General features: G+C 38.4%; 1 protein-coding gene across 1 annotated transcript in view; it reads right to left on the reverse strand.

Moving 5' to 3' along the window:
• megf6 (multiple EGF like domains 6) overlaps positions 1 to 27968 on the reverse strand; it is a 152895-nt gene that overhangs the window by 118729 nt on the left and 6198 nt on the right. The window contains exons 2-5 of the mRNA XM_061919022.1: positions 27831 to 27965; positions 27627 to 27736; positions 26001 to 26105; positions 32 to 154 (exon numbers count right to left, since the gene is read on the reverse strand). Coding sequence (XP_061775006.1) covers positions 32 to 154; positions 26001 to 26105; positions 27627 to 27736; positions 27831 to 27965 — 473 coding nt within the window. The remainder of the gene's footprint in view (positions 1 to 31; positions 155 to 26000; positions 26106 to 27626; positions 27737 to 27830; positions 27966 to 27968) is intronic.

Consider the following 27968-nt stretch of genomic DNA (forward strand, 5'->3'; position numbering starts at 1 on the left):
CACACTGGCAGTATTCGGGTGTTTGTCTTACCTTGACATGCTTTGCCATCTGGGCCCAACTTACTGCCCTCAGGACACTTGCAGTAGTAGCTGCCAATAGTATTGCAACAGTATCCTTCACAGCCTCCCTTGTCCACGTCGCATTCATTCACATCTGAAAGACAATAATTTAATTAATAGCTGTTGTCAGTTGCATAAACAGCCTTTATTTCAACACCCAATGTGAAAATTGCTTCCAGGTTCATTTAGCTCCATCAGTTTTGTGAAAGGCTATTTGTGCACTCTCGGTCCTATTATGCGTGGAAAATTAAACTCCTCTATTTGCAAAACATTCCTAACGTTCCAATTTCAAGCGTGTTTCTGAAGTGATACGGTACCGATTTAATGCAATTTGCATCTAATGCAAAAAGTTGAAGCATACAATATTTCCAAAATGTTTCCTACTTGGGGTATTAGATCAACACTTGAGACGGGGAGTCCTTATAACATATTCTCAATCCTTACAATATGAAATATTCTTGCAAAATACTCAAAAAAGAAAAAAAAAATGTTTTTCTGTGATTGGTTTGCGACCAGTTCAGGGTCTGTCCAGCCCACAGGATAAGCGGTAGAAAAGAGGTCCCTGAGGATCTGGCCCGTGTTAGGTCACAAGAATAAAATAAAATAACATTTTATATATATATATATATATATATATATATATACATATATATATATATATATATATATATATATATATATTAGGGGTGTGGGAAAAAATAGATTCGAATACGAATCGAATCGAATACGTTGTGCGATTCCGAATCAATTCTCTTTTTTTTTTTTAAATCGATTAAAAAAAAAAAAAAAAAAATTGTTATCAATCCAACAAACCACTACACAGCAATACCATAACAATGCAATCCAATTCCAAACCCAAACCTGACCCAGAAACAATCAGACCTGCAATAAACAGAGCAATTGAGAGGAGACACAAACACGACACAGAACAAACAAAAATGAATATTATCAACAACAGTATCAATATTAGTTATAATTTCAGCATAGCAGTGATTAAAAATCCCTCATTGACATTATCATTAGACATTTATAAAAATAAAAAAAGAACAATAGTGTCACAGTGGCTTACACTTGCATCGCATCTCATAAGCTTGACAACACACTGTGTCCAATGTTTTCACAAAGATAAAATAAGTCATATTTTTGGTTCGTTTTATTAGTTAAAACAAATTTACATGATTGCAATCACTTGATAAAACATTGTCCTTTACAATTATAAAAGTGTTTTACCAAAAATCTACTACTCTGCTAGCATGTCAGCAAACTGGGGTAGATCCTTCTGAAATCCTATGTATTGAATGAATACAGAATCCTTTTGAATCGGAAAAATATCATTTTTGAATCGAGAATCGGGTTGAATCGAAAAAAATCGATATATTATCGAATTGTGACCCCAATAATCAATATTGAATCGAATTGTGGGACACCCAAAGATTTGCAGCCCTAATATATATATATATAATATATATATATTAGGGCTGCAGATCTTTGGGTGTCCAAATGAATTATTGACCTATCCAAGGTTCTGATTACTTCAGATCAAATATTCCACTAAGAAAAATATTTTTGGTGAAAGATTTTGCAAATTTGGTAAATAAATGTATATTTTGTTTTCTTACTGTACCGAAAATGAACGGAACCGTGTCCTCTGAATTGAAGTACGTACTGAACCGTTACACCCCTAAAAAAAATATATATATATGTAGGTGTGGGGAAAATCACAAGACTACTTCATCTCTACAGAACTGTTTCATGAGGGGTTCCCTCAATCATCAGGAGATCTCCTGATGATTGAGGGTGGTAGGTCCCAGAAGTAGTCGTCACTGTACGAGAGTTATTCAGTTTCATTTCCCTTCTTCGGGCATGGACCAAGTTAATTGAAAATGAAACTTGGAGATAGATGTCACTCATCTTCAGAAACGTGGTACATCAAACTGCATGGATGTAATCTGTTCAATGCTAGATTAAGTTTCAAAAATGAAGGTAGTAGTATGAAAGTAATTCATAAAGTACTAAAACGGTTGTTGATCATAAATTTCAGGAACTTTTTAATTACATTTCTCCACTACTAAACAAAAAAAAAACTTAGGCACTAAAAGCAAGTATTTTCCAGTTAGGCCTTTTTTCAAGTATCCCTTAATACATTACAACACATGTCAGATATTTATACCATTTCGTTAACCGCATACATCTGATGGCATGTGTATTTGTCATCAACTCCTTGCCTCGTGTAGTAAAGCTTCTAGCACACACATGCCAAGAGGATGCCACCCAGGAATATTACTATAAATTACACCAAAGTCACACAAAATATGCTGGGATTGAAAGCACTTTAATTATTTGAGCAACATGGTGGCCAGGGGGTGAGAACATCAATCTCACAGTCTTTGGATCGAGGTTTGAATCGTAGTTGGAACACCACTGTGTATGATTTGAATGCACTTTCTGTGTGTGTGTGTGTGTGTGTGTGTGTGTGTGTGTGTGTGTGTGTGTGTGTGTGTGTGTGTGTGTGTGTGTGTGTGTGTGTGTGTGTGTGTGCGTGTGCGTGTGCGTGTGCGTGTGCGTGTGCGTGTGCGTGTGCGTGTGCGTGTGCGTGTGCGTGTGCGTGCGCGTGCGTTTGGGAACGAAGGTCATCCGAGTAGACTGCAACAAGAAAATGGAGTGGTGCAGCAAAGTGGAGACTGTGGAGTTCAACACATATCCAGGCCAAGGTACAGGCAGCAACAGGGTAAGCTTGTGTTCGCGTGCGTGTTTTTTTTTGGTCATTTCTAGCCATGCGTCTTCAAATGTTGAAATGGCTTCATGAATGAGTATATCCGTTCGGCCACCGTGTTCAATGGAGAAGTCTGATCTACGAAATGTGCAGGCAGCATACCCCTTCTCCTTCGAGCTGTCCTGGATGAACTGAAATTATTTTTTTCCAATCATTTTGGAACTTGCAAGCGTACTTCTTCTTCTTACTCGTCGTCGCCATGTCTCTTCTTCGTTCTTCTGCTTCGTCTCTTTTATGTTTTTGGACATTACTACTTGCCGTAGTTTTGAAGCAATGCATGATGGGAATCCGGATGTTGTGTGTCAGTGTATTAATGTGCCGGCTGGAATAAACACAAGCTGGGAAATAGTTCCGTGCCTGCCTACTTTATGGGTTATAGATAAACCTATGGATAACGGAAACATATATAATAGTCTCCTTTTTCAGGTGGGAGAGGACGCTAAAAGCAGTGCCTTTAAGGCACGCCCCTGATATTGTTGTCCAGGCGGAAATCGGGAGAAATTTGGAAGAATGGTTGCCCCGGGAGATTTTTGGTAGCGGCACTGAAATTCGGGAGTCTTTTTTCCCGGGAAAATCAGAAGGGTTGGCAGGTATGTTCATGACCCTTTCTTCAACTGGTTTTACTGGGCTTTCTTCCTCCCCACTTTATGTAAAAGTCAGTTTTAAACAGAACATTTTCAATTTGCGCCGTTTTTCGTAAACCGTCTCAGTTGTCGTACGGCCCAACGTTTGGCGTAACAATCTACAGTAGAACCTCGATTTACGAAACCTTCTATCTTCAAACTTTTTGGTTTGCCAACCAAATCGAGCCAAATGTGCCTCTGTGTGCAAACAAAGTGTCGGTGAATGAACGCTTAATTTATTAATTTTGTGTGCCACTGGAAACCTTAACCTCTAAAGGCCTTCGTGGCCACATACGTGGACAGCAACTTTTAGCTCATATTTCCAAAATTGTGTACAATACTGAATTGGGGTCTTATGCCAACATATGGACACTTTTACTGCTATCTGGTGGTGTCAGAAGAGTATAACATACAATGGAATTTAGAAAAAAAAAAAAAAAAAGGAAAAATAAAAATTTGCATGTCACTACACATGAAGTACACATATGTGTACTCATGGACTAAGCTCATCATATTAAAAGATTATTTTTAGTTTTTATTCTAATAAGGGTCCAATAAGCCCAAATAGCAAAGAGAAATAAAAAAAAAAGCATGTAAACAAACAGCTTGGGTCATAAGAGATTAAAGCGATTCCATTTTTGAAAACATCCTGGCAGTACAGGACACATAGGGCACTGACATTTTGGATAGGCGGACAGCCTGTGTTTACGTAGTCCATTACTCTTCATTGCTTCAGCGTGTGTTTCTTTTTTCGCCATTCACCAATGTTTGTGTATTTTAGTTACTCAATAAGGGTTGAAAAAGCCAACAAACGAGCTTGGAAAGAAGGAGGGATTCGCTGTGGACTTAAAATTACTATTTGCAAGGAGTACAGCAATAGCTCGCAAATACGAAAGAAACCCACCCACAATTACAACTACTGTCAATAAGGACGTTTATATGGTTGCTGAATTTGCCAAAGGGGCTAAAAATCTACGCAAGTATGGAGAGAAAACTGTTGCTCGTGTGGATAGATGCATTGGATTTGCAAAGAAATGCTTAAGGTTAGCATTGGCAATTTTACATGGCGAGTTGGTTATCAAAACTTCAACTAAGATGCATTTTACAGTTCAACAGCGGACCCTGACCCGATTCTGTCAAGGATCGTGTGGTGACTACCAGTACACCAGTTAAACTTACCAGTTAAACTTAGTCACGCCCAGGCATCCTCCATAAAGGGATACACCCCTACCAAGAGGATTGTCATACTCGTTTTAGTGACCGCCGATGATGAATAAGTACAAAACTTACAGAATAAACACTTCGTAGGACGCAACAAAAGAAAAGATTGGCACAATCAACTTAATGGCAATGACTACTTCCTGGCTAGGACAAGACACTGTAGTCTATACATTACGGCCATCAAACGACTTGCAACTGCATGCAGCGTGATTAAAAAAGATTACGCCAAAATTGTCACTTGTTATTTCAAAAATGAAAAACAAAAGAAAACCTAGCTTGAAGACGTGTTCTACATAACTTTGAGTATTTACTTCATGCTTTACGAGCGCTCAATATGGCACTGGCAGCACGAACAAAATCACGACGATATGAGAATTCCTCCCAAATGCCCCAGGATGTCGCGATCCACCGTGTTGATTGCTGCTGTTTTTCGATCTTTCATGTCATCGATATTTGTTGGCAACCGTGGAACATGAACTTTGTCTTTAACTTCGTCCGTCAGTCCACCCCAGAGCAGCTGTGGCTACTGATGTAGCTTACCACCACCAGGTGTGAATGAATGTTGAGTCCCACTTCTCTGTGAGCGCTTTGAGTGTCTAGAAAAGCGCGATATAAATCTAAGTTATTTTTTATATATATATATATATTTTTTTTTTTAACATACACCCCACAGAAAAAAGTCACACACAGTTAGGTACGGGGGATCAGTCTATTTGAACGCTTTAGAACTGAATAAATGTGTAATAATTTTGGCATATTCCTTTTTGAATCACCCTGTATAATACAGTACATTACAGCAGTGTTTTTCAAACTCTATACAGTCTGGTGTGCCGTAGGAGATTGTCTAATTTCACCTATTTGTTGTTAAAAATATTTTTTGCAAACCAGTAATTATAGTCTGCAAAGTATGTGTTGTTGTTGAGTGTCGGTGCTGTCTAGAGCTCCGCAGAGTAATCGTGTAGTACTCATATCAGTAGGTTGCAGCTGGTAGCTAATTGCTTTGTAGATGTCGGAAACAGCGGCAGGCAGTGTGAAGGTAAAAAGGTGTCTAATGCTTAAACCAAAAATAAACAAAAGGTGAGGGCCCCTAAGAAAAGGCATTGAAGCTTAAGGAAGGCTATGCAGAACGAAACTAAAACTGAACTGGCTACAAAGTAAACAAAAAGAGAATGCTGGACGACAGCAAGGACTTACTGTGGAGCAAAGACGGCATCCACAATGTACATCTGAACATGACATGACAATCAACAATGTCCCCACAAAGAAGGATAAAAACCACTGAAATATTCTTGATTGCTAAAACAAAGTAGATGCGAGAAAGGAAGACATGAAAATGCTACAGGAAAATACCAAAAATCAAGAAAAGCCCCCAAAACAGGACCGCAAGACAAGAGTAAAACACTACACAGGAAAACAGCAAAGAATACAAAATAAGTCAGGGGTGATGTGACAGGTGGTGACAGTACACCTACTTTGAGACAAGAGCTATAGTGATGCATAGTTAGTTATTGTTTAAAGTCATATCCAAAAATTGCGACAACAACTCTTTTACTGTCAACTGAGTTTCGTTTTTTAGCCATTTCTGCTAGTGGTGTGCCTCCAGAGTTTTTCAATGCAAAAAATGTGCCTTGGAACAAAAAAGGTTGAAAAACACTGCATTACAGTAATTGTAAATGAGACACAGAAGTGTAAGAAAACAACTGCTCGGTATTGAAAAAAGTATTATTTTTTAAACCATTAACATTTGAACAGACAAGAGTACAGAAACCTACTCAGTGGCCTAGTGGTTAGAGTGTCCGCCCTGAGATCGGTAGGTTGTGAGTTCAAACCCCGGCCGAGTCAGACCAAAGACTATAAAAATGGGACTCATTACCTCCCTGCTTGGCACTCAGTATCAAGGGTTGGAATTGGGGGTTAAATCACCAAAAATGATTCCCGGCGCGGCACCGCTGTTGCCCACTGCTCCCCTCACCTCCCAGGGGGTGATCAAGGGTGATGGGTCAAATGCAGAGAATAATTTCGCCACACCAAGAGTGTGTGTGACAATCATTGGTATTTTAACTTTAACTTAAAAATTGGTACCGTTAAGGACCAATTCCCAGAAACCGGGAATTGGTACCATATCGATTCCAATGTGAAAGTGACCCATCCCTACCGATGCACCGCTGTAGTCATATAGTGGAAGTGGAAAAGCCCAGGGCTCAAACCTGAGACCCTCCGATCCCCAAGCCAAGTCCTTGAACCCCTTTCCTTTGATCAACCCACACATTTACTCTATGCAATGTGTCATGTATATAAATGATTGTGCCTATCAGTAAGTGTACTGCTGATCTAATACAAATGCAGGTATACGCATTCCAGATCGGATTGTAAAATGCTGCAGAGGGGCAGCTTTCCGAAAAATGGACCATAACAGTTTCCCATCCAGTAACACGGACAACACACAGCTGTTTAAATGCTCTGTCGATGTTCTCTACAGACAAACTGATTCCAGATCCCTGCTAATCTCATAAAGAATTACTGGCTTTACTTGCTTCTTTACACTGCAGTACCTTCAACATTTCTCATAGGATGTCAACTATTCTTCCACCAAAAACAATCTCCAGTATTCAGGAAGCAGACCTATAAGCCATTAAAGTGATATCCAGCATGTGCAAAATCAGCTGGTGTCAATGTTGTTTTCTTAATGGGTGTGGACAGAATGGATCTCATTAGACCAGGGGTCACCAACCTTTTTGAAACCAAGAGCTACTTCTTGGGTACTGATTAATGCGAAGGGCTACCAGTTTGATACACACTTAAATAAATTGCCAGCCATAGCCAATTTGCTCAATTTACCTTTAATAAATAAATCTATACATATTAAAAAAAATGGGTATTTAAGTCTGTCATTCCGTCGTACATTTTTTTTCCTTTTACGGAAGGTTTTTTGTAGAGAATAAATGATGAAAAAAACACTTAATTGAACGGTTTAAAAGAGGAGAAAACAGGAAAAAAATGAAAATTTAATTTTGAAAAATAGTTTATCTTCAATTTCGACTCTTTAAAATTCAAAATTCAACCAAAAAAAAGAAGAGGAAAAACTAGCTAATTCAAATCTTTTCGAGAAAAAATAAAAAAATAATTTATGGAACATCATTAGTAATTTTTCCTGATTAAGATTAATTTTAGAATTTTGATGACATATTTAAAAAGGTTAAAATCCAATCTGCATTTTGTTAGACTATATAACAAATTGGACCAAGCTATATTTCTAACAAAGACAAATCATTATTTCTTCTAGATTTTCCAGAACAAAAATTTTAAAAGAAATTCAAAAGACTTTGAAATAAGATTTCAATTTGATTCTACAGATTTTCTAGATTTGCCAGAATATTTTTTTTTAAATTTTAATCATAATAAGTTTGAAGAAATATTTCACAAATATTCTTCGTCGAAAAAACAGAAGCTGAAATGAAGGATTAAATTATAATTTATTTATTATTCTTGACAATAAAAAACATTAATTTACTTGAACATTTATTTAAATTGTCAGGAGAGAAGAGGAATGAATTTAAAAGGTAAAAAAGTATACGTGTTTAAAAATCGTAAAATTATTTTTAAGGTTGTATTTTTTTCTCTAAAATTGTCTTTCTGAAAGTTATAAGAAGCAAAGTAAAAAAAAAATATATATATATATATATATATATATATATTTTTTTAAAGTGAAGACCAAGTCTTTAAAATATTTTCTTGGATTTTCAAATTCTATTTGAGTTTTGTCTCTCAGAATTAAAAATGTCGAGCAAAGCGAGACCAGCTTGCTAGTAAATAAATCCAATTAAAAAATAGAGGCAGCTCACTGGTAAGTGCTGCTATTTGAGCTATTTTTAGAACAGGCCGGCGGGCGACTCATCTGGTCTTTACGGGCTACCTGGTGCCCGCAGGACCCGTTATGGTGACCCCTGCATTAGACTGTATAAAAAATATATAATGTCACTTATTTTACTGAGATAGATGTTTAAAAATCAGGGTTCGATCATTATTCATTATAGTACAACCCCTGGGGATAAAAAGGACTCACCAGACTTTGGAGGGAGAAGGAAATTGTGTAGGATAAAATCAGATAACAGACATGACATAAAACTATTAGTGTACAATTTCAAATTGCAACTTCATCGCTGAATTCTCAAGAAAAAAAATGTGGAATAACCCTGCAAATTCTCATTTCCTAAGGTAAGAAGACATGGATCGGTTGGAATCTGCTCATTAGTCTGCAGTTAAAAAACCACGAGAGATGTCAATTAGAACAAAGATTATTCAACTCCTCAAGAAGGTAAACCATCACGCAATGTTGTACATATAAAATAAGTTAATTGTTTACAGTCAGCAGTGTCTAAAACAGGGGTCACCAACACGGGGCCCGCGGGCACCAGGTAGCCCGTAAGGACCAGATGAGTCGCCCGCTGGCCTGTTCTAAAAATAGCTCAAATATCAGCACTTACCAGTGAGCTGACTCTATTTTTTAAAATTGTATTTATTTACGAGCAAGCTGGTCTCCCTTTGCTCGACATTTTTAATTCTAAGAGAGACAAAACTAAAATAGAATTTGAAAATCCAAGAAAATATTTTAAAGACTTGGTCTTCACTTGTTTAAATAAATTTATTTATTTTTTTTACTTTGCTTCTTATAACTTTCAGAAAGACAATTTTACAGAAAAAATACAACCATAAAAATGATTTTAGGATTTTTAGACACATATACCTTTTTACCTTTTAAATTCCTTCCTTTTCTTTCCTGACAATTTAAATCAATGTTCAAGTATTTTTTTTTTATTGTAAAGAACAATAAATACATTTTATTTTAATTCTTTATTTTAGCAGGTGTTGACAATACACCTACTTTGAGAAAAGAGCTATAGTGATGTGTACTTGGTTATGGTTTAAAGCAGGGGTGTCAAACTCAAATACAGAGTGGGCCAAAATTTAAAACTGAACAAAGTCGCGGGCCAAGGTTAAAAAAATTAACCTTTTAATAGGGACCCAAACAAATTTTGCATTTAACATTGAACAAGCTAGGCTTATATACAGTAACTTTATATTGACATGCAAAATCAAGTTTCAAATAATAATAATAATAATTAAAAAACATCAATGGACTATCAAATAAAATTTAAATACAAATTTAATGCCTCTTTTCTATTTGCAGCCTTCTGAGGTAAATATCAAAATATATTGTAGCGTCCCGAAATAGTTAGTGCTGCAAAGAGTTCTGGGTATTTGTTCTGTTGTGTTTGTTATGTTACAGTGCAGATGTTCTCCCGAAATGTGTTTGTCATTCTTGTTTGGTGTGAGTTCACAGTGTGGCGCATATTTGTAACAGTGTTAAAGTTGTTTATACGGCCACCCTCAGTGTGACCTGTATGGCTGTTGACCAAGTATGCCTTGCATTCACTTATGTGTGTGTGATAGTCGCATATATTATGCGAGTGGGCCTGCACGCTGTTTGTATGGAGGAAATGCTGACGTGACGACAGGTTGTAGAGAATGCTAAAGGCCCTCAATATTGTTGTCCGGGTGAAAATCGGGAGAATGCTTGCTTGCCCTGGGAGATTTTCGGGAGGGGCACAGAACTTCGGGAGGATTGGCAAGTGTCAGAAATTGCGGTGTTACAGCTAGGGGCGCCAAAAAGGGGGGGTAAAGGAGACGGATTCTAGGGGCCCATGATGTAGGGGGGCGCAGAGAGGCCCCTAATGATGATGAAATTATATGAAATTATGTGTTGGGGGCCCTGTAAAGATTATTTTCATGGGGCCCAAAATCCCTAGCGGCGCCCCTGGTTACAGCGGCACCGCTGCTGTGTAATAACAGCAGGCCAGCTGTAATGTTGATTTGATATTGCCTCAAGGGCCAAATTAAATTACACGGCGGGCCAAAGTTGGCCCGCGGGCCAGAGTTTGACACCCATGGTTTTAAAGTCATGTAAGTCATATCTTTTCACTGCTGCCGAGTTTCAGTTTTTTATGATTTCTGCTGGTGGTGTGCCTCCGGATTTTGTCAATTAAAAAAAATTGTGCCTTGGCTCAAAAAAGGTTGAAAAACACAGAGTCGTGGACAAAATATGGAATCGCTCAATTCTGAGAAAAAAAAATCATGAAAAACCAAAAACACTACAACACACCAGTAAGTAGTACAGCACCTCTGGCTTTTGTAACAGCTCGCAGTCCCTGAGGCAAGGACTGAGCAAGTGATGAACACTTCTCTTTATTCGTCTTGCTTTAACGTTGAACAATTGCTGTTTTCAGATCACTTTTGCAAGTTGGAGCCATTTTCTTCAATTTTCACTACAGATTCTATTTGGACTGAGATCAGGAGTATTTGCAGGCCATGACATTGACCTGATGTGTCTTTCTTCAAGGAAAGTTTTTTTTACTGTTTTTGTTCCATAGCAAGATGTGTTGTCATCTTGAAAAATGATGTCATCATCCTCGAACATCCGTTCGATTGATGGAATAAGAAAAGTGTCCAGGATATAAATGTGCATTTATTGAAGGTGTAATGACAGCCATCTGGCGGTATAGCTCGGTTGGTAGAGCAACATCAGGGGTTTCAGGTTCGATCCCCGCTTCCGCCATCCTAGTCACTGCCGTTGTGTCCTTGAGCAAGACACTTTAACCACCTGCCCCCAGTGCCACCCACACTGGTTTAAATGGAACTTAGATATTGGGTTTCACTATCTAAAGCGCTTTGATTCACCAGAGAAAAAGAGCTATATAAATATAATTCACTTCACTTCATCACCCCAGTGACATTATGTGACATGCAGCCCCATATCATCAACGACTTTGGAAATGTGCACATTTTCTTCAGGCAGTCGTCTTCATAAATTTCATTGGAAAAGTTCCAGCATCATCACTTTGCTCAATGTGTCAGGGTTATTTGTTGTTGAAAAATGATGTCATCATTCTCGAAAATCCGTTCGATTAATGGAATAAAAAAAGTATCCAGAATGTAAATTTGTGCATTTATTGAAGATGTAATGTCAACCATCTGGCGGTATAGCTCAGTTGGTAGAGTGGCCGTGCCAGCAACTTGAGGGTTCCAGGTTCGATACCCGCTTCTGCCATCCTAGTCACTGCCGTTGTGTCCTTGGGCAAGACACTTTACCCTCCTGCTCCCAGTGCCACCCACACTGGTTTAAAAATGTAACTTAAATACTGGGTTTCACAATGTAAAGCGCTTTGAGTCACTGGAGAAAAGCGCTATATAAAAAATATATAATTCAATTAACCTCAAGATGCAGAGACGGAGGCAGGCATGGTATATGAAAACCTGATTTAATTAAAACCAAACAAGAACAAACAAAAAGCACGCACGTGGGCGGAATAACAAACTAAAAGAGCTAGCACTGGGAGCTAGAAAAACAAAAAGGAACTCTAGCACGGAAGCTAGAGTATAACAAACAGAAAAACTGGAAATAGCTAATGGCTAACAAAAACAGCTTACCGCTACGACGACCAGGACAAGATGTAGCACGACAGGTAATAGCTGAAATGATGCCAGACACGACAGGTAGCAAAGACACAAGAGTGACATGAGGCAACGACAATACAATGATCCAGCACTGACTGGAGGAACAAAGCAGGTAAAATAGGAGCGGGCTGATTGACACCAGGTGCGACCAGATGCCAATCAACCGCAGCTGAGTGAAAACAGGACACAGGGAGACAAACAGGAAGCTGAACCAAAATAAGAGCACTAGACAGGAACTAAGGACAGGAAATACTAAACACAGAGGAGAAACTAAAACACAAACAAACTGTCAGGGGCAACTCTGACACAATGCAGATTCAGGATTCATCACTAAACATGACTTTCATTGATTGATTGATTGATTGATTGAAACTTTTATTAGTAGATTGCACAGTTCAGTACATATTCCGTACATATGACCACTAAATGGTAACACCCGAGTAAGTTTTTCAACTTTTTTAAGTCGGGGTCCACGTAAATCAATTCATGGTACAAATATATTCTAACATCATAACACAGTCATCGCACAAGTTAATCATCAGAGTATATACATTGAATTATGTACATTATTTACGATTTTACGATTAATCTGCAAATCTACAATTTAAAATTCATCCAGTCATCCATATTCCTCCCATTGCTTTTCCTTATTTTTTTCTTTTTAGTTGTTAATGACGGCTTTCATTCGGTTTTTCTGTTTTTAAATCCTATTTCTTTCAGGCGGTTTCTTAGAGTTTGGTCACAAGACTGCGACTCCAGTTTCAGTCCATTTGTTTTTCATTTGTTTTACTTTTTTGTTTTCAAAACATATTGCTTTGAGTTTTCTGTCTTGACACTTTGATGTTTTCCTTGGTCTGCCTCACCTTGGTCTTGCCTTTTTACAACCTTCCCATGTTGTATGTACTTGGTCCAGGTTTCAGACACAGCTGAACAATCAACATATTTTGCATCATTGTCTTGGAGGAGTTTAATAAACTTCTCCTTTGTTTCAATCCACATCTCTCTTGTTGGAGCCATGATTCATATCAATCCACTCCTTTTTAACTGCAGACTAATGAACCCATATAAACTGAAGCAAGTTTTAGCTTTAAAAATGTACATTTACTAAGTGATTCAGTCATGTTTTTGTGATCATGTTTTGTTTAGTTGTGTTAGATTACTTCAAGACTCCATTAGTTCCTGTTTTTTCACTCCATTGTTTTGTTTCCATGCCTACCAATCAGTTCACCTGTCCTCACGACTCACGCACCTGATTCATTTGAACTCACGCACCTGTTTTCTTTTCATTTCGGGCTCCAGTACTCTGGAATGCCCTCCCGGTAACAGTTCGAGATGCCACCTCAGTAGAAGCATTTAAGTCTCACCTTAAAACTCATATGTATACTCTAGCCTTTAAATAGACTCCCTTTTTAGACCAGTTGATCTGCCGTTTCTTTTCTTTTTCTCCTATGTCCCACTCTCCCTTGTGGAGGGGGTCCGGTCCGATCCGGTGGCCATGGATGTGGCTGTCCAGAGTCGGGACCCAGGATGGACCGCTCGTCCAGAGTCGGGACCCAGGATGGACCGCTTGCCTGTGTATCGGCTTGGGACATCCCTGCGCTGCCGATCTGCCTCCGCTTGGGATGGTTTCCTGCTGGCTCCGCTGTGAACGGGACTCTCGCTGCTGTGTTGGATCCGCTTTGGACTGGAATCTCGCGGCTGTGTTGGATACATTATGGATTGAACTTTCACAGTATCATGTTAGACCCGCTCGACATCCATTGCTTTCGTCCTCTCCAAGGTTCTCATAGTCATCATTGTCACCGACGTCCCACTGGGTGTGAGTTTTCCTTGCCATTATGTGGGCCTACCGAGGATGTCGTAGTGGTTTGTGTTGTGGTTTGTGCAGCCCTTTGAGACACTAGAGATTTAGGGCTATATAAGTAAAGATTGATTGATTGGTTGATTGATTGATTGATTTAAGCCTGTAGTTGCCAGGCAGTCAGCCTGGCGACATCACCCTCACCATCACCCTGAAAATATGGTCTGATTACAAGAACATTTTGAAAAGTACTGTGGTTGGACCAGGGAAATTAACATGGAAGGCAATGTAACATCCAGCATCAAGTTATGGCGTCTACCCTTGAGTGTTTTTTCCTGTATATTCCAACAAGACTATTGCAACAAGACTCTGGAAAAGTACACACTCAACTTGCACCCCCTAAGTCCTGATCGGTCCGATCAATAAACCTCAGTGTCTGATGCATTATCACTCAACACACGTTGGTCTTGTCAGTAGCTGATTATTAGCAGATAATGACAGACTAGCAAGCGTTACATTTGACGTGAATGAAATAGTGCTAACCGTAACTACAAAAACAAGCATTAGTCACATATGCTCATTTAGTGGGATTATTCATAAATGCAACGGGAATTTGCACTTCAAAAACATTTCCGTAGATGCTGCCAAAGTAGTGGTTGGGAGAGTTTTTTAAAGAGAGACAAATCCGGCTTGCAGCAATCAAAACCATGTGGATGCCGTCACTTTGCATCACACTACTCCTTTATTTTAGGGTCCCACAGTCCTGTTTTTTAAGGACCTGCTGAGAACATCAATTTGCAAATAAGAGGAAATAAAAAGTTTTTCCGAAATATAGCGCAGGAAGGTGTCATCCTGTCTGACTGACCTAAAACCGGACAAGTCTCATGTAGGAGTCTCAGCATAATAGTCCCAGGATGTGCGGTGTGGTTACAACTCTTAGGCTTACGGCCATTCCAGGTTGTCAGTTGTGGGGTGAACAAGTGCACTGCAAAAAGTCAGTGTTCAAAAACAAGAAAAGAAAAATACAAAAATTAGGGGTATTTTATTTGAACTAAGCAAAATTATCTGCCGATAGAACAAAAAAATTCGGCTTGTCAAGATTTTCCAAAACAGGTAAAATTAGCTTACCTGAATTAACCCCAAAAATACAATAATATAAGTATATACTCACTAAATAACAAGTGCACTTTTCTTGGTAGAAAAAAAAATGTTGAAAAATATTCTTGAATTAATCAAATGCTAGTGCCATTGTCTTGACATAATGATACACAGCAAAAACTGAAATCTAAGTAAGATGAAATATCTCAAATAAGGGTGACATTTGCTTATTTTCTGTCCGATAAGATAATTCTTCTCACTAAGCAGGTTTTATGTTAGAGTGTTTTACTTGTTTTAAGTGTTTTGGTCCTAAATGATCTCAGTAAGATATCACAGCTTGTTGCTGAGATTTTATGACCTATTTTGAGTAAAACATGCTTGAAACTAGAATATCAACTGTTGCAAAGCTGTGTCATCAACACTCAGAAGTGTAAAACTACTTTGTTAGAGTAAAAATGTCTTATTTCAAGCATGAAATAAAAAAATCATGAATTTGACACAATTGTGTTTCATAATTAAAACAGATGATGGCCAAATGGACTTTGCTGTTTTATTTTCAATAAAACAATAGAAAATACATACTCATATAGTAGTACAGTTGGCACAGTACAGTAAACTGAGAGTTAATATTTAAATACTTAACATGTGACAATCCAAACAATTTTTGAACAGAAATAGTTCATGCACATTCAGATAAATTTGAATGAAAAAAAATTGGTCTGGGGGCCGGGCTGTAAATATATTCCTTGCGCACCAATTGACTGAAAGAGCACGCATTTGGCGCGATGATGTCATGTTATTGATGCATTTTTTGACAATATGATTTGCCTGAGCGGCGAGAACCCCCCAGTATAACAAGCGGTTGTCTTGTTGCCTTCCATTAAGAAAAATAAACTAGTTTTTAGTGTAAGTTTGCTGGTTTCAAGAGCACATATCAGTATGTCATGCTAATGGCACTAGCATTTACTTAATTTACGAAAAATGTTCAACATATTGAGAAAAAAACGTCTCATATTTGTTTTTTCTGTCAAGAAAAGTGCACTTGTTATTAGTTAGAATACACTTGTTTTAAAGTATTTTGGGGTTCATTGAGGTTAGCTAATTTTACTTGTTTTGGAAAGTCTTGACAAGCCAAATTTTCTTGTTCTATTGGCAGAAAATGTTGCTTAGTTCAAGTAAAATATCCCTCATTCTTGTATTTTTTTTTCTTGTTTGTGAACACTGACTTTTTGGAGTGTATGCACTCGGCATCATAATTTTTTTTTTTCATGCTTGAAGTAAGAAATTATTACTTTAAAAAAGTAGCTTTATACTTGAGTGTTGATGACACAGCTTTGCACAAGTCGATATTCTAGTTTCAAGCATGTTTTACTCAATATAGGTCATAAAATCTCAGCAACAAGTTGTAATATCTTACTGAGATCATTAAGGACCAAAACTTTTAAAACAAGTACAAACCCTGTTTCCATATGAGTTGGGAAATTGTGTTAGCTGTAAATATAAACGTAACACAATGATTTGCAAATAATTTTCAACCCATATTCAGTTGAATGTGCTACAAAGACAACATATTTGATGTTAAATCTGATAAACTTTTTTTTTTTTTGCAAATAATCATTAACTTTAGAATTTGATGCCAGCAACACATGACAAAAAAATTGGGAAAGGTGGCAAAAAATACTGATAAAATTGAGGAATGCTCATCAAACACTTATTTGGAACATCATATAGGTGTGCAGGCTAATTGGGAACAGGTGGGTGCCATGATTGGGTATAAAAGCAGCTTCCATGAAATGCTATAATTCACAAACAAGGATGGGGCGAGGATCACCAATTTGTAAGCAAATTGTCAAACAGTTTTAGTACAACATTTCTCATTGAGCTATTGCAAGGAATTTATGGATTTTACCATCTACGGTCCGTAAAATCATCAAAAGGTTCAGAGAATCTAGAGAAATCACTGCACGTAAGCGACAATATTACGGACATTTGATCCCTCAGGCGGTACTGGATTTAAAACTGACATCAGTGTGTAAATGATATCACCACATGGGCTCAGGGACACTTCATAAAACCACTGTCAGTAACTACAGTTGGTCTCTACATCTGTAAGTGCTAGTTAAAACTATACTGTGCAAAGCAAAACCCATTTATCAAAAACACCCAGAAATGCCGCGGGCTTCGCTGGCCCCAAGCTCATCGAAGATGGACTGATGCAAAGTGGAAAAGTGTTCTCTGGTCTGATGAGTGCACATTTCAAATTATATTTGGAAACTGTGGACGTGGTGTCCTCCAGAACAAAGAGGAAAATAACCGGATTGTCCTAGGTGCAAAGGTGAAAAGCCAGCATCTGTGATGGTATGGGGGTGCATTAGAGGCCAAGGCATGGGTAACTTACACATCTGTGAAGGCACCATTAATGCTGAATGGTCCATACAGCTTTTGGAGCAACATATGTTGTCATCCAAGCAACGTTATCATGGACGCCCCTGCTTATTTCAGCGAGACAATGCCAAGCCACGTGTTACAACAGCGTTACTTTGTAGTAAAAGAGTCCGGGTACTTTTCTGGCCCGCCTGCAGTCCAGACCTGTCTCCCATCCAAAATGTGTGGCACATTATGAAGCGTAAAATACGACAGCGGAGACCCCGGACTGTTGAACGACTGAAGCTCTACATAAAACAAGAATGGGAAAGAATTCCACTTTCAAAGCTTCAACAATTAGTTTCTTCAGTTCCCAAACGTTTATTGAGTGTTGTTAAAAGAAAAGAATATGTAACACAGTGGTGAACATGCCCTTTCCCAACTACTTTGGCACATGTTGCAGCCATGAAATTCTAAGTTAATTATTATTTGCAAAAAAAAATAAAGTTTATGAGTTCTAACATCAAATATCAGGAGTAAGATTATTAATTCAATAACTGAGTGGGGTCCTTGAACCCCTCTATAGTGGGAAAGTTGTGCCCCGAGGTCATAAAGGTTAAGAACCCCTGCTATAGTTGAAAAAAATAAAAGCATTCAGTATGTACGCATTTATCTGCAAATTAAATCTCATGTTGAAATATTTTGGATAAACTACAATAAGAGAACGTGAGAGGCGATTACAAGGTTTTGTTCATAACTGGATTTCTTGCGACCACTTTCTGAGAAAGAGTCGAGCAAAACTGTTCCTTTGTATGATGACTTTTGCAGAAGGCAACATAAATCAGTCTTGGGAAGCCAGGGAAGGAAAAAAACACGAGTGAGTTGTCACCGAAGTGGATCGCACTGCAAAAACTGAAATCTAAGTAACATTAAATATCTCAAATAAGGGTGATATGTTCTTATTTTCTGTCTGATAAGATAATTATTCTTACTAAGCAGATTTTATGTAAGAGTGTTTTACTTGTTTTAAGGGTTTTGGTCCTAAATGATCTCAGTAAGATATTACAGCTTGTTGCTGAGAAATGATGACCTATATTGAGTAAAACATGCTTGAAACAAGAATATCAACTGTTGCAAAGCTGTATCACCAACACTCACAAGTATAAAACTACTTTTTTAAAGTAATAACTTCTTACTTCAGGCATAAAAAAAAAATCATGATGCCGAGCGCATATCATTGTGTCAAGATAATGGTTTCAGAATAATTGTATCCAAGTTATCACAAAACTTTGTGTTGCCATGAGTGCCCGGCGAGAGGAGAAAAGCTGTCTTTGATCCTACCAATCAAAAGGCTTGTAAACCTCCACTGTGTAGGATGGGAAGCAACATGAAGGCATCGGTTTCTTGATGTACTGTAATCCAGAGAAAGATTTTGTCTTGACCCGAGGTCTACAAATTGGAGAGGAAGCAGGACCGACCCAAGCTCCAGCGACCTTTTCTTCGAACTGTTTTGCAACCAAAGGCAGTGGCTTTTTACGACGCCTTCCCTTAGAACAGTGGTTCTTAACCTGGGTTCGATCGAACCCTAGGGGTTCGGTGAGTCGGCCTCAGGGGTTCGGTGGAGCCTCCGCCGCTGAAGTCAAGACACACCCAACTCATCGTGTAAATAAATACTTCTCCCTATCGCTGTATTATGGATACCCCCAAAAAATGTTCCCTCTAATTTTCCATCAGATTTGCAGGTGTGTAATTTGTTGTGAGTTTATGCACTGTTTGTGTTGTTCTTTGAACAAGGAGATGTTCTTTGTGTGCACCGGTAAAAAAAAACAACTTTGTCTTGAATTTGAATTTTTTTTTTTTTCACAAAAGAATGGTTCGGTGAAGGCGCATATAAAACGGTTGGGGTTTGGTACCTCCAACAAGGTCAAGAACCACTGCCTTAGAAACAGCTGTTGCCATGTAATCAGGGAAAGTCCAAATAAAAGAGGAGGCATACAATCTTTCCTCAGAGCGTGGTGACACTGCACAAGATTACAGGTATTTGCGTTTCTCCTCATTGAGCCAAATTGAATTATGTCTCTGTTTAATTCCTTGCTTCTTGTCTTGTTCAATAGATGTCATCAGTGTTTGAACCTAATAAATGGCACTAGCATTTACTTAATTTAAGAATATTTTTCAATATATTGAGCAACAGGTTTCTTTTTTCTACCAAGAAAAGTGCACTTGTTACTAGTGATAATATCCTTATTTTAAGGTATTTTTGGGTTCATTGAGGTTACCTAATTTTACTTGTTTTGGAAAGTCTTGACAAGCCGAATTTTCTTGTTCTATTGGTAGATCATTTTGCTTTGTTCAAATAAAATACCCCTAATTTTTGTATTTTTTGTTCTTGTTTTTGAACACTGACTTTTTGCAGTGCAACCGTCAGACGTGTGAACGAGAAACTCGCAGGCACTGATTCCGGTTTGTCACTCGGGCGTGTGAAAAAGCAAAGGGTCAAAGCGCACACAGCGGACATCTGCCTCGAACAAACGACACGTGCCTGCGACATGAGGTCGCGAGGCCCAGGAGTCAGAGTGAGTCTTTGTCGCAAACAAGTGTCCTGGGGTCATCCTCTCCTAACAAGTTTTGCATTATTGATGAGTAACAGGAAGAAAACGCGCCGGTGGTGCAGACAAGATGGAGGGTCAGATATGACACATTAAGCCATCTGGTGTTTGGGGGGGGTTACAGACCCAAGTCTGTTACCAAGAAACCTCCGTTTTGAACCCTGCCCCCCCACTTGTCGACTTTGTTTGACATTTTGGAACTGATTATTCACGGAGAGGTACCGCGATACTATGGTTTGTAACAAAATCCAGCTTTCCTAATAACCAGGGGCGTGTCACCAAATTCTAGACCCCCAAACAAACAACTCCTAAAGGGCTTCCCACCCTAAACCCACCGCCGCCACCATACACACACTTAGTGTGTTTACATGTATTCAAAAAAATAATTATTGCATTAACTTGTATGAAACCAGATTGTTAAACCACATGTAAACACCTTAATTAGGTGTTGTACTTTTTAAAGATGGGTTAAACAAATCTAGAATTTAATCAATGTAATTAATGTGTATATATATATATATATATATATATATATATATATATATATATATACTTTTTTTTTTTTACAAAAAGTGCCAACAAATTCAGTATGAAGAGGTCAGAATATAAATCATAATATGTCATTATTCACTTAAATATGATCTTTAAAAAAGTCATTTACTTGAGGTTATCCAAGTCACATGGGATTATCATCAGTGGATAACACAAATCATTAGGAGTGTCAAAAAAAAAATGTTGAATTAATTGCGATTTTTATTTGTAACGATTTTTAATCGGTAAAAAAAATAAAAATAAAAATATATAATATATATATATATATATATATATCCATCCATCCATCCATCATCTTCCGCTTATCCGAGGTCGGGTCGCGGGGGCAGCAGCCTAAGCAGGGGAGCTCGGGACAAGTCGCCATCTCATCGCAGGGCCAACACAGATAGACAGACAACATTCACACTCACATTCACACACTAGGGCCAATTTAGTGTTGCCAATCAACCTATGCCCAGGTGCATGTCTTTGGAAGTGGGAAAAAGCCGGAGTACCCGGAGGGAACCCACGCATTCACGGGGAGAACATACATCCACACAGAAAGATCCCGAGCCCAGGATTGAACCCAAGGCTACTCAGGACCTTCGTATTGAGAGGCAGACACACTAACCCCTACTCCACCGTGCTGCCTCTATATATATATATATATATATATATATATATATATATATATATACACACATATATATATTATTATTATTATTTATTTATTTTTTTATTTTTTTATTCGTCCTGTCCAAATCATTCTGTTGATGTAGATGCCCATATCTGCTGTACAACTTTATCTTAGAAAAGAGACGTGTGTAATATTTCTTTTGCCTAATTTATATTTGACTTTAATAAATGTTTGGGTACTGCGATAAGTTGGCAACATGTCCAGGGTGTACAGCGCCTTCCGCCCGAATGCAGCTGAGACAGGCTCCAGCAACCCCAAAAGGGACAAGCAGTAAAAAATGGATGGATGGATGAAAATGTTTGGGTCAAATTATTTGTTTTAAAAAAAAAAAAGCAGTTTTATTTTAATCAATATATAAATGTATTATAGCTGTTTATCTATTTTATGGAGGAATGTAGTTAATTATAGAGATGGCACCCAATGTTATGGAAAAAGAATCTAATCGAATCATGTGGTGCTCAAAGATTCACAGCCCTAAAACTTATAATGTGTTTTTCTTTATAATTGACATTTTTGAATATTTAAGAAAATAAATCTTTAAACTCTGCAAGGGCCCAGTGCCCCCGTGTGTCTCCCCCCCCCCCCAGTACACCATCCCCATTCACCCCTCCACTTCAACACCTCTGCCAACCACTGTACATTTTTATAAGCAGAAAGGCTCAACAGTCAAACCAGAACCTTCAAAGTGCTCCAAGCAGGAACTTGTGCCACCTTTAACAGCCTGGAGACCCCACGGCGCAACCTCATAATCAAAGCTACAGGCAAAGTCAAAGCAGAGACCCTCAATTTGGTACGAGTGAAGCTTTAGCAACTCGTTGACCTGTTAAGAAGTTTACATAAGACTTTAACAGGACTGTTGATGCAGTAATCTGTACATATTCAATAATCCCTTTGCTTGTATGCAAAATGCGTTATCTTTTTTTCTCCATTCATTACTTTTTTTACTCTTTTATTCAATATTTTTAACAAGTTATGATTACTTTTTGGCTTGTTTATACTAAGGATGGGATGCTGCCAATTCCAATACTGATCACATGTATTAACTATAATGTATTTATTATGACGGTTTGACAATATCAACACAATATTCAAACTTGTTTCCTATCCCCTCCATCCATCCATCCATATTCTACCGCTTATTCCCTTTGGGGTCGCTGGTGCCTATCTCAGCTACAATCGGGCGGAAGGCGGAGTACACCCTGGACAAGTCGCTACCTTGTCGCAGGGCCAACACAGATAGACAGACAACATTCACACTCACATTCACACACTAGGGCCAATTTAGTGTTGCCAATCAACCTATCCCCTTTTATGACATATAATTGTTTGATCGAAACAAAGTCAATCGTACACAATAACAGAACCAAAGCAAAAACTACTATCATTAGTTTTTTTTGGTCCTAAAAGTACTCCTGTGTCCAGGCAATTATGAGTTTGTAAACATTATGGGTGCAACAGTACAGGTACCCAATTGCTGTCCGTACCTCTGTTTTATGGACATTGGTTTGGTTCATTATGTTAAAGGATATTTATTTTTCTTATTAAAACATGTCTCCGTACTTTGCTAGTTAGCAAAAACTGCGTTTCAAACACTTCAAAGAGTTCCTTTGCATAAAACAAAGCATAACTGCGTTGGTTTAAAGCTATTTTAGCTATCAGCATTCCTGCTTCCGGCTGACCGTCGGTGTGTAGCATGTTCAGCGTCGTCCTCCAGTGATAATAATACTTACGATACAAAGAAACGTACTTGAAGTGCCGTAATGGAGGTGGTAATTATTTTCTGCAGACACTTGACGAGCTTCCAGTCGCTTGACAGCATGGGGACTACAATTAAATTCAGGGTCAACCAGATGTGATTGTATTACTGTAAAAATTTTCTCCAGATGCCATTAAAATCACTTTTATACATCTTTATCATTTTATTTTGCAAGTAAATTGATGACTGCTGAACTTAATCAAACCATCAATGAATGCTGTGACACAGAAGAAGTGTTGAATTGAATAAACATCGCTTCCTTTACCTACTCCAATCCTAGTTACTGTCATGATCTGTGGTCTGGATCATGTTTTTTGTTATTTTCTGTTAGTTTTAAGATTCCATTAGATCCTGTTTTTGTGCACCCTTGTTTGTTTTAGTTTCCATGGCGACTCATTAGTTTCACCTGCCTCTGGTGTTCGGGACACGCACCTGGCCTAATCAAGAGACCGTCATTTAAGCCTGTCTTTGCCAGTCAGTCGGCCTGTTTCACGCGATACCATAGTTCATGTTGCTCGTTTTCATGACCGATTCCATAGTTAATGCTATTTGTTTCATGCCACAGTTTAGTGAGGTTTTCATGTCCATAGTTTGATGTTTCATGGCCTAAGTTTTTTTTGCCTTAGCTTCCGCGTGCGATAGGCACGCTAGCCTTTGGGTTGTTTTCTGCTTTGTACTTTGTTGACTGTTAGTTGAATAATTTAATATGTTCCTACCTGCAAGCCTTGTCCGGAATAGTCCGATTGCATCCCGGGAGAACAAACCTCGCAGTAAGCTGCAAAAACCCCGTTATGAGAGTGACCAAAAATCACTCCATATTCTCTACTGCTCACTAGTGTTAGCATATCTGAGTTTCATCCATCCATTTTCTACCGCTTGTCCCTTTTGGGGTCGCGGTTATTGTGTAGAAATATGGGGAAATAACTATACAAGCACACTTCATTCATTAACGGTGTTACAAAAAAGATAATTTAGAATAATATATAATGCTGGATATAAAAAACATACAAACCCTTTATTTATTGGATCAAACATACTGAAATTCCACGACATAGTGAATTTGCAAACAACTAAAAGTATCCACAAAGCCGACTATAACCTGCTACCTAAGAATATACAACAGTTATTTTCAACAATAGAGGAGGAATATAATCTAAGAGAAAAATGAAGTTTAAAACTTTTTCCGTACTTGCCAACCTTGAGACCGCCAAACTCGGGAGATGGGCGGGGGGTGTTGAGAGAGGGGGGGGGATGTATATATTTTCAAGTATTTCCTATATATATAAATAATCCGTTCATGAATGAGTATATCAGTTCGGCCACCGTGTTCAATGGAGAAGTCTGATCTACAAAATTTGCAGGCAGCATACCCCTTCCCCTTCGAGTTATCCTGGATGAACTGAAATTATTTTTTTCCCAATCATTTTGGAACTTGCAAGCGTACTTCTTCTTACTCGTCGTCGCCATGTCTCTTCTTCGTTCTTCTGTTTCGTCTCTGTTATTTTTTGGACATTACTACTTGCCGTAGTTTTGAAGCAATGCATGATGGGAATCCGGGTGTTGTGCGTCAGTGTATTAACGTCCCGGCTGGAATAAACACGCTGCCTTCTTTATGGGTCATAGATAAACCTATGGATAACGGAGACATATATAATAGTCTCTGTTTCTGGTGAGCAAGGACGCTAAAGACAGTGCCTTTAAGGCACGCCCCCAATAATGTTGTCCGGGTGGAAATCGGGAGAAATTCGGGAGAATGGTTGCCCCGGGAGATTTTCGGGAGGGGCACTAAAATTCGTGAGTCTCCCTGGAAAATCGTGAGGGTTGGCAAGTATGACATTTGTACATACGTACAACACTTAAGACCTTCAGTATATCAGTATGTGGAATTCAATTATGGAATGGATTAAGCAAATAAGTCAAACAATGTAGTAATATGATCCACTTCAAGAAACTCTTCAAACTTGTTTACAAAGTACAAAGAAGAAAATCCATGATAAACATTCTGAATTTATCTCATCCATCCATTCATTTTCAAGAGAATCTTACTCATCTCACTATATGAAATATAACTTGCTTCACCAAGTATTGTTTACTTATTTGTATTATTACTTATGGAGTGTATCCGTGGTTCTCAAATGGGGGTACTTCAAGGTATGCCAAGGGGTACGTGAGATTTTTTTTCAAATATTCTAAAAATATCAACAATTCAAAAATCCTTTATAAATATATTTATTGAATAATACTTCAACAAAATATGAATGTAAGTTCATAAACTGTGAAAAGAAATGCAACAATGGAATATTCAGTGTTGACAGCTAGATGTTTTTGTGGACATGTTCCATAAATATTGATGTTAAAGATTCATTTTTTTGTGAAGAAATGTTTAGAATTAAGTTCATGAATTCCAGATGGATCTCTATTACAATCTATGTGTAAAATGTCGTTGTTTATAATTGAATCACTTGTTTATTTTTCAACGAGTTTTTTGTTATTTTTATATCTTTTTTTCCCCCAAACACTTCAAGAAAGACCACTACAAATGAGCAATATTTTGCACTGTTATACAATTTAATATATCAGAAACTGATGACATTGTGCTGTATTTTACTTCTTTATCTCTTTTTTTTTTTTAATCAAAAATGATTTGCTCTGATTAGGTGGTACTTGCATTAAAAAAATGTTCACAGGGGGTACATCACTGAAAAAACGTTGAGAACCAATGGAGTATATTGTGAATAAATTGAAAACAGGAAGTGAACAAATTTTTTAGCAACTGCTATGTAAAAGAAAAGGGGTAGGATTAAATAAGATCAGCTTCGTCCTACTCCTTTTTGAACATGTTGAATAGAGAAACTGGAAATTGTGACGTTACCTGTTGTATGTATGCATGTTCCAAATAATCTCAAACTCAACTCAACTTTTCCAACATGTTATAACCCTTACATCAAAACTTACCATACTGGCATCTTTCCCCTTGGAAGCCTTTCGGACAATGGCAGACGTTATCTCCACTCTCTGCACATCGACCTCCATTAAAACACATATTCGCACTGCATACCCCTGAAATATGACGCAAAATAAACACATTTTAATGGTAGGAAATCTATAGTTGTGTATCTGCTCCCTGTCGAACACATGTCAAAACCTGCCATGCATGCTTAAAGGGGAACATTATCACCAGACCTATATAAGCGTCAATATATACCTTGATGGTGCAGAAAAAAGACCATATATTTTTTTTTAACCGATTTCCGAACTCTAAATGGGTGAATTTTGGCGAATTAAGCGCCTTTCTGTTTATCGCTCTTTTTGCGATGACGTCAGAACGTGACGTCTCCGCGGTAATACAGCCGCCATTTTCATTTTCAACACATTACAAACACCGGGTCTCAGCTCTGTTATTTTCCGTTTTTTCGACTATTTTTTGGAACCTTGAAGACATCATGCCTCGTCGGTGTGTTGTCGGAGGGTGTAACAACACTAACAGGGAGGGATTCAAGTTGCACCACTGGCCCGAAGATGCGAAAGTGTCTGCCGCCACACCCCCGTTGAATGTACCAAAGTGTCTCCACATTTTACCGGCGATGACAGACATGGCACAGAGATGTATGGATAACCTGCAGATGCATTTGCAACAATAAATTCAACGAAATCACAAAGGTGAGTTTTGTTGATGTTGACTTATGTGCTAATCAGACATATTTGGTTGCAGCGTGACTGCCAACTAATCGATGCTAACATGCTACGCTAATCGACGCTAACATGCTATTTACCAGCGGTGCTAAACCAGACATGGCACAGAGATGTATGGATAACCTGCAGATGCATTTGCAACGATAAAGTCAACGAATTCACAAAGGTGAGTTTTGTTGATGTTGACTGCCAGCTAATCGATGCTAACATGCTAAGCTAATCGATGCTAACATGCTACGCTAATCGATGCTAACATGCTATTTACCGGCGGTGCTAAAGCAGACATGACACAGAGATGTATGGATAACCTGCAGATGCATTTGCAACTATATTACGTTTCCTTCCACCCACATTTAATGCGAAAAAAACACTTACCAATCGAAGGATTTAAGTTGCTCCAGTGTCAATGCGAAAGTCCTGATCGTTTGGTCCGCACATTTTACCGGCGATGCTAACGCAGTTATTCGGCCATGCTATTGCTATGAATAGCGTCAATAGCTATTCGCTCAATAGCTTCAGTTTCTTCTTCAATACTTTCATACTCCAACCATCCGTTTCAATACATGCGTAATCTGTTAAATCGCTTAAGTCGCTGAAATCCGAGTCTGAATCCGAGCTAATGTCGCTATATCTTGCTGTGGTATTCGCCATTGTTTGTTTACATTGGCAGCACTGTATGACGTCACAGGGAAATAGATCGTCGCATCGCAAATAGCGAAAATCAAGCACTTTAAAGCTTTTTTTTAGGGATATTCGGGGACCGGTACAATTTTGAAAAAAACTTTAAAAAATACAACAAGCCACTTGGAACTGATTTTTATTGTTTTTAACCCTTTTGAAATTGTAATAATGTTCCCCTTTAACCAATATCAAAATGCTAATACCCACTATGCAGACAGCCTGGTTCTCCATCCCTTTGAGTCCAGCCAGAGCAACACTTAAAAACCGTACGGACGTCTGTCCTGTACACTTGTCTGTACGTTGTGTAGTATGTGGTCCTACGGACGAGAGGCTATGTTGAGTGTCCGGTTACATTTTACTGTGACGATGATGAATTGTGCGTTGGTGGAGAAATTAAAAAGTTGATCTTACCTCCTTTCGTGACCCATGCACCACCTGGGGCCGGCGCAGCCCTGCCTCCACACCTTCACCATGCGTGTAAAGGCCTGGACACAAGGCTGAGGGGCCCCCAAAAAAGACATCTCCCGGTCAGCGCACACATTAGTCCTG

This window comes from Nerophis ophidion, linkage group LG13 (assembly GCF_033978795.1).
Source record: "Nerophis ophidion isolate RoL-2023_Sa linkage group LG13, RoL_Noph_v1.0, whole genome shotgun sequence".
Lineage (NCBI taxonomy): Eukaryota > Metazoa > Chordata > Actinopteri > Syngnathiformes > Syngnathidae > Nerophis > Nerophis ophidion.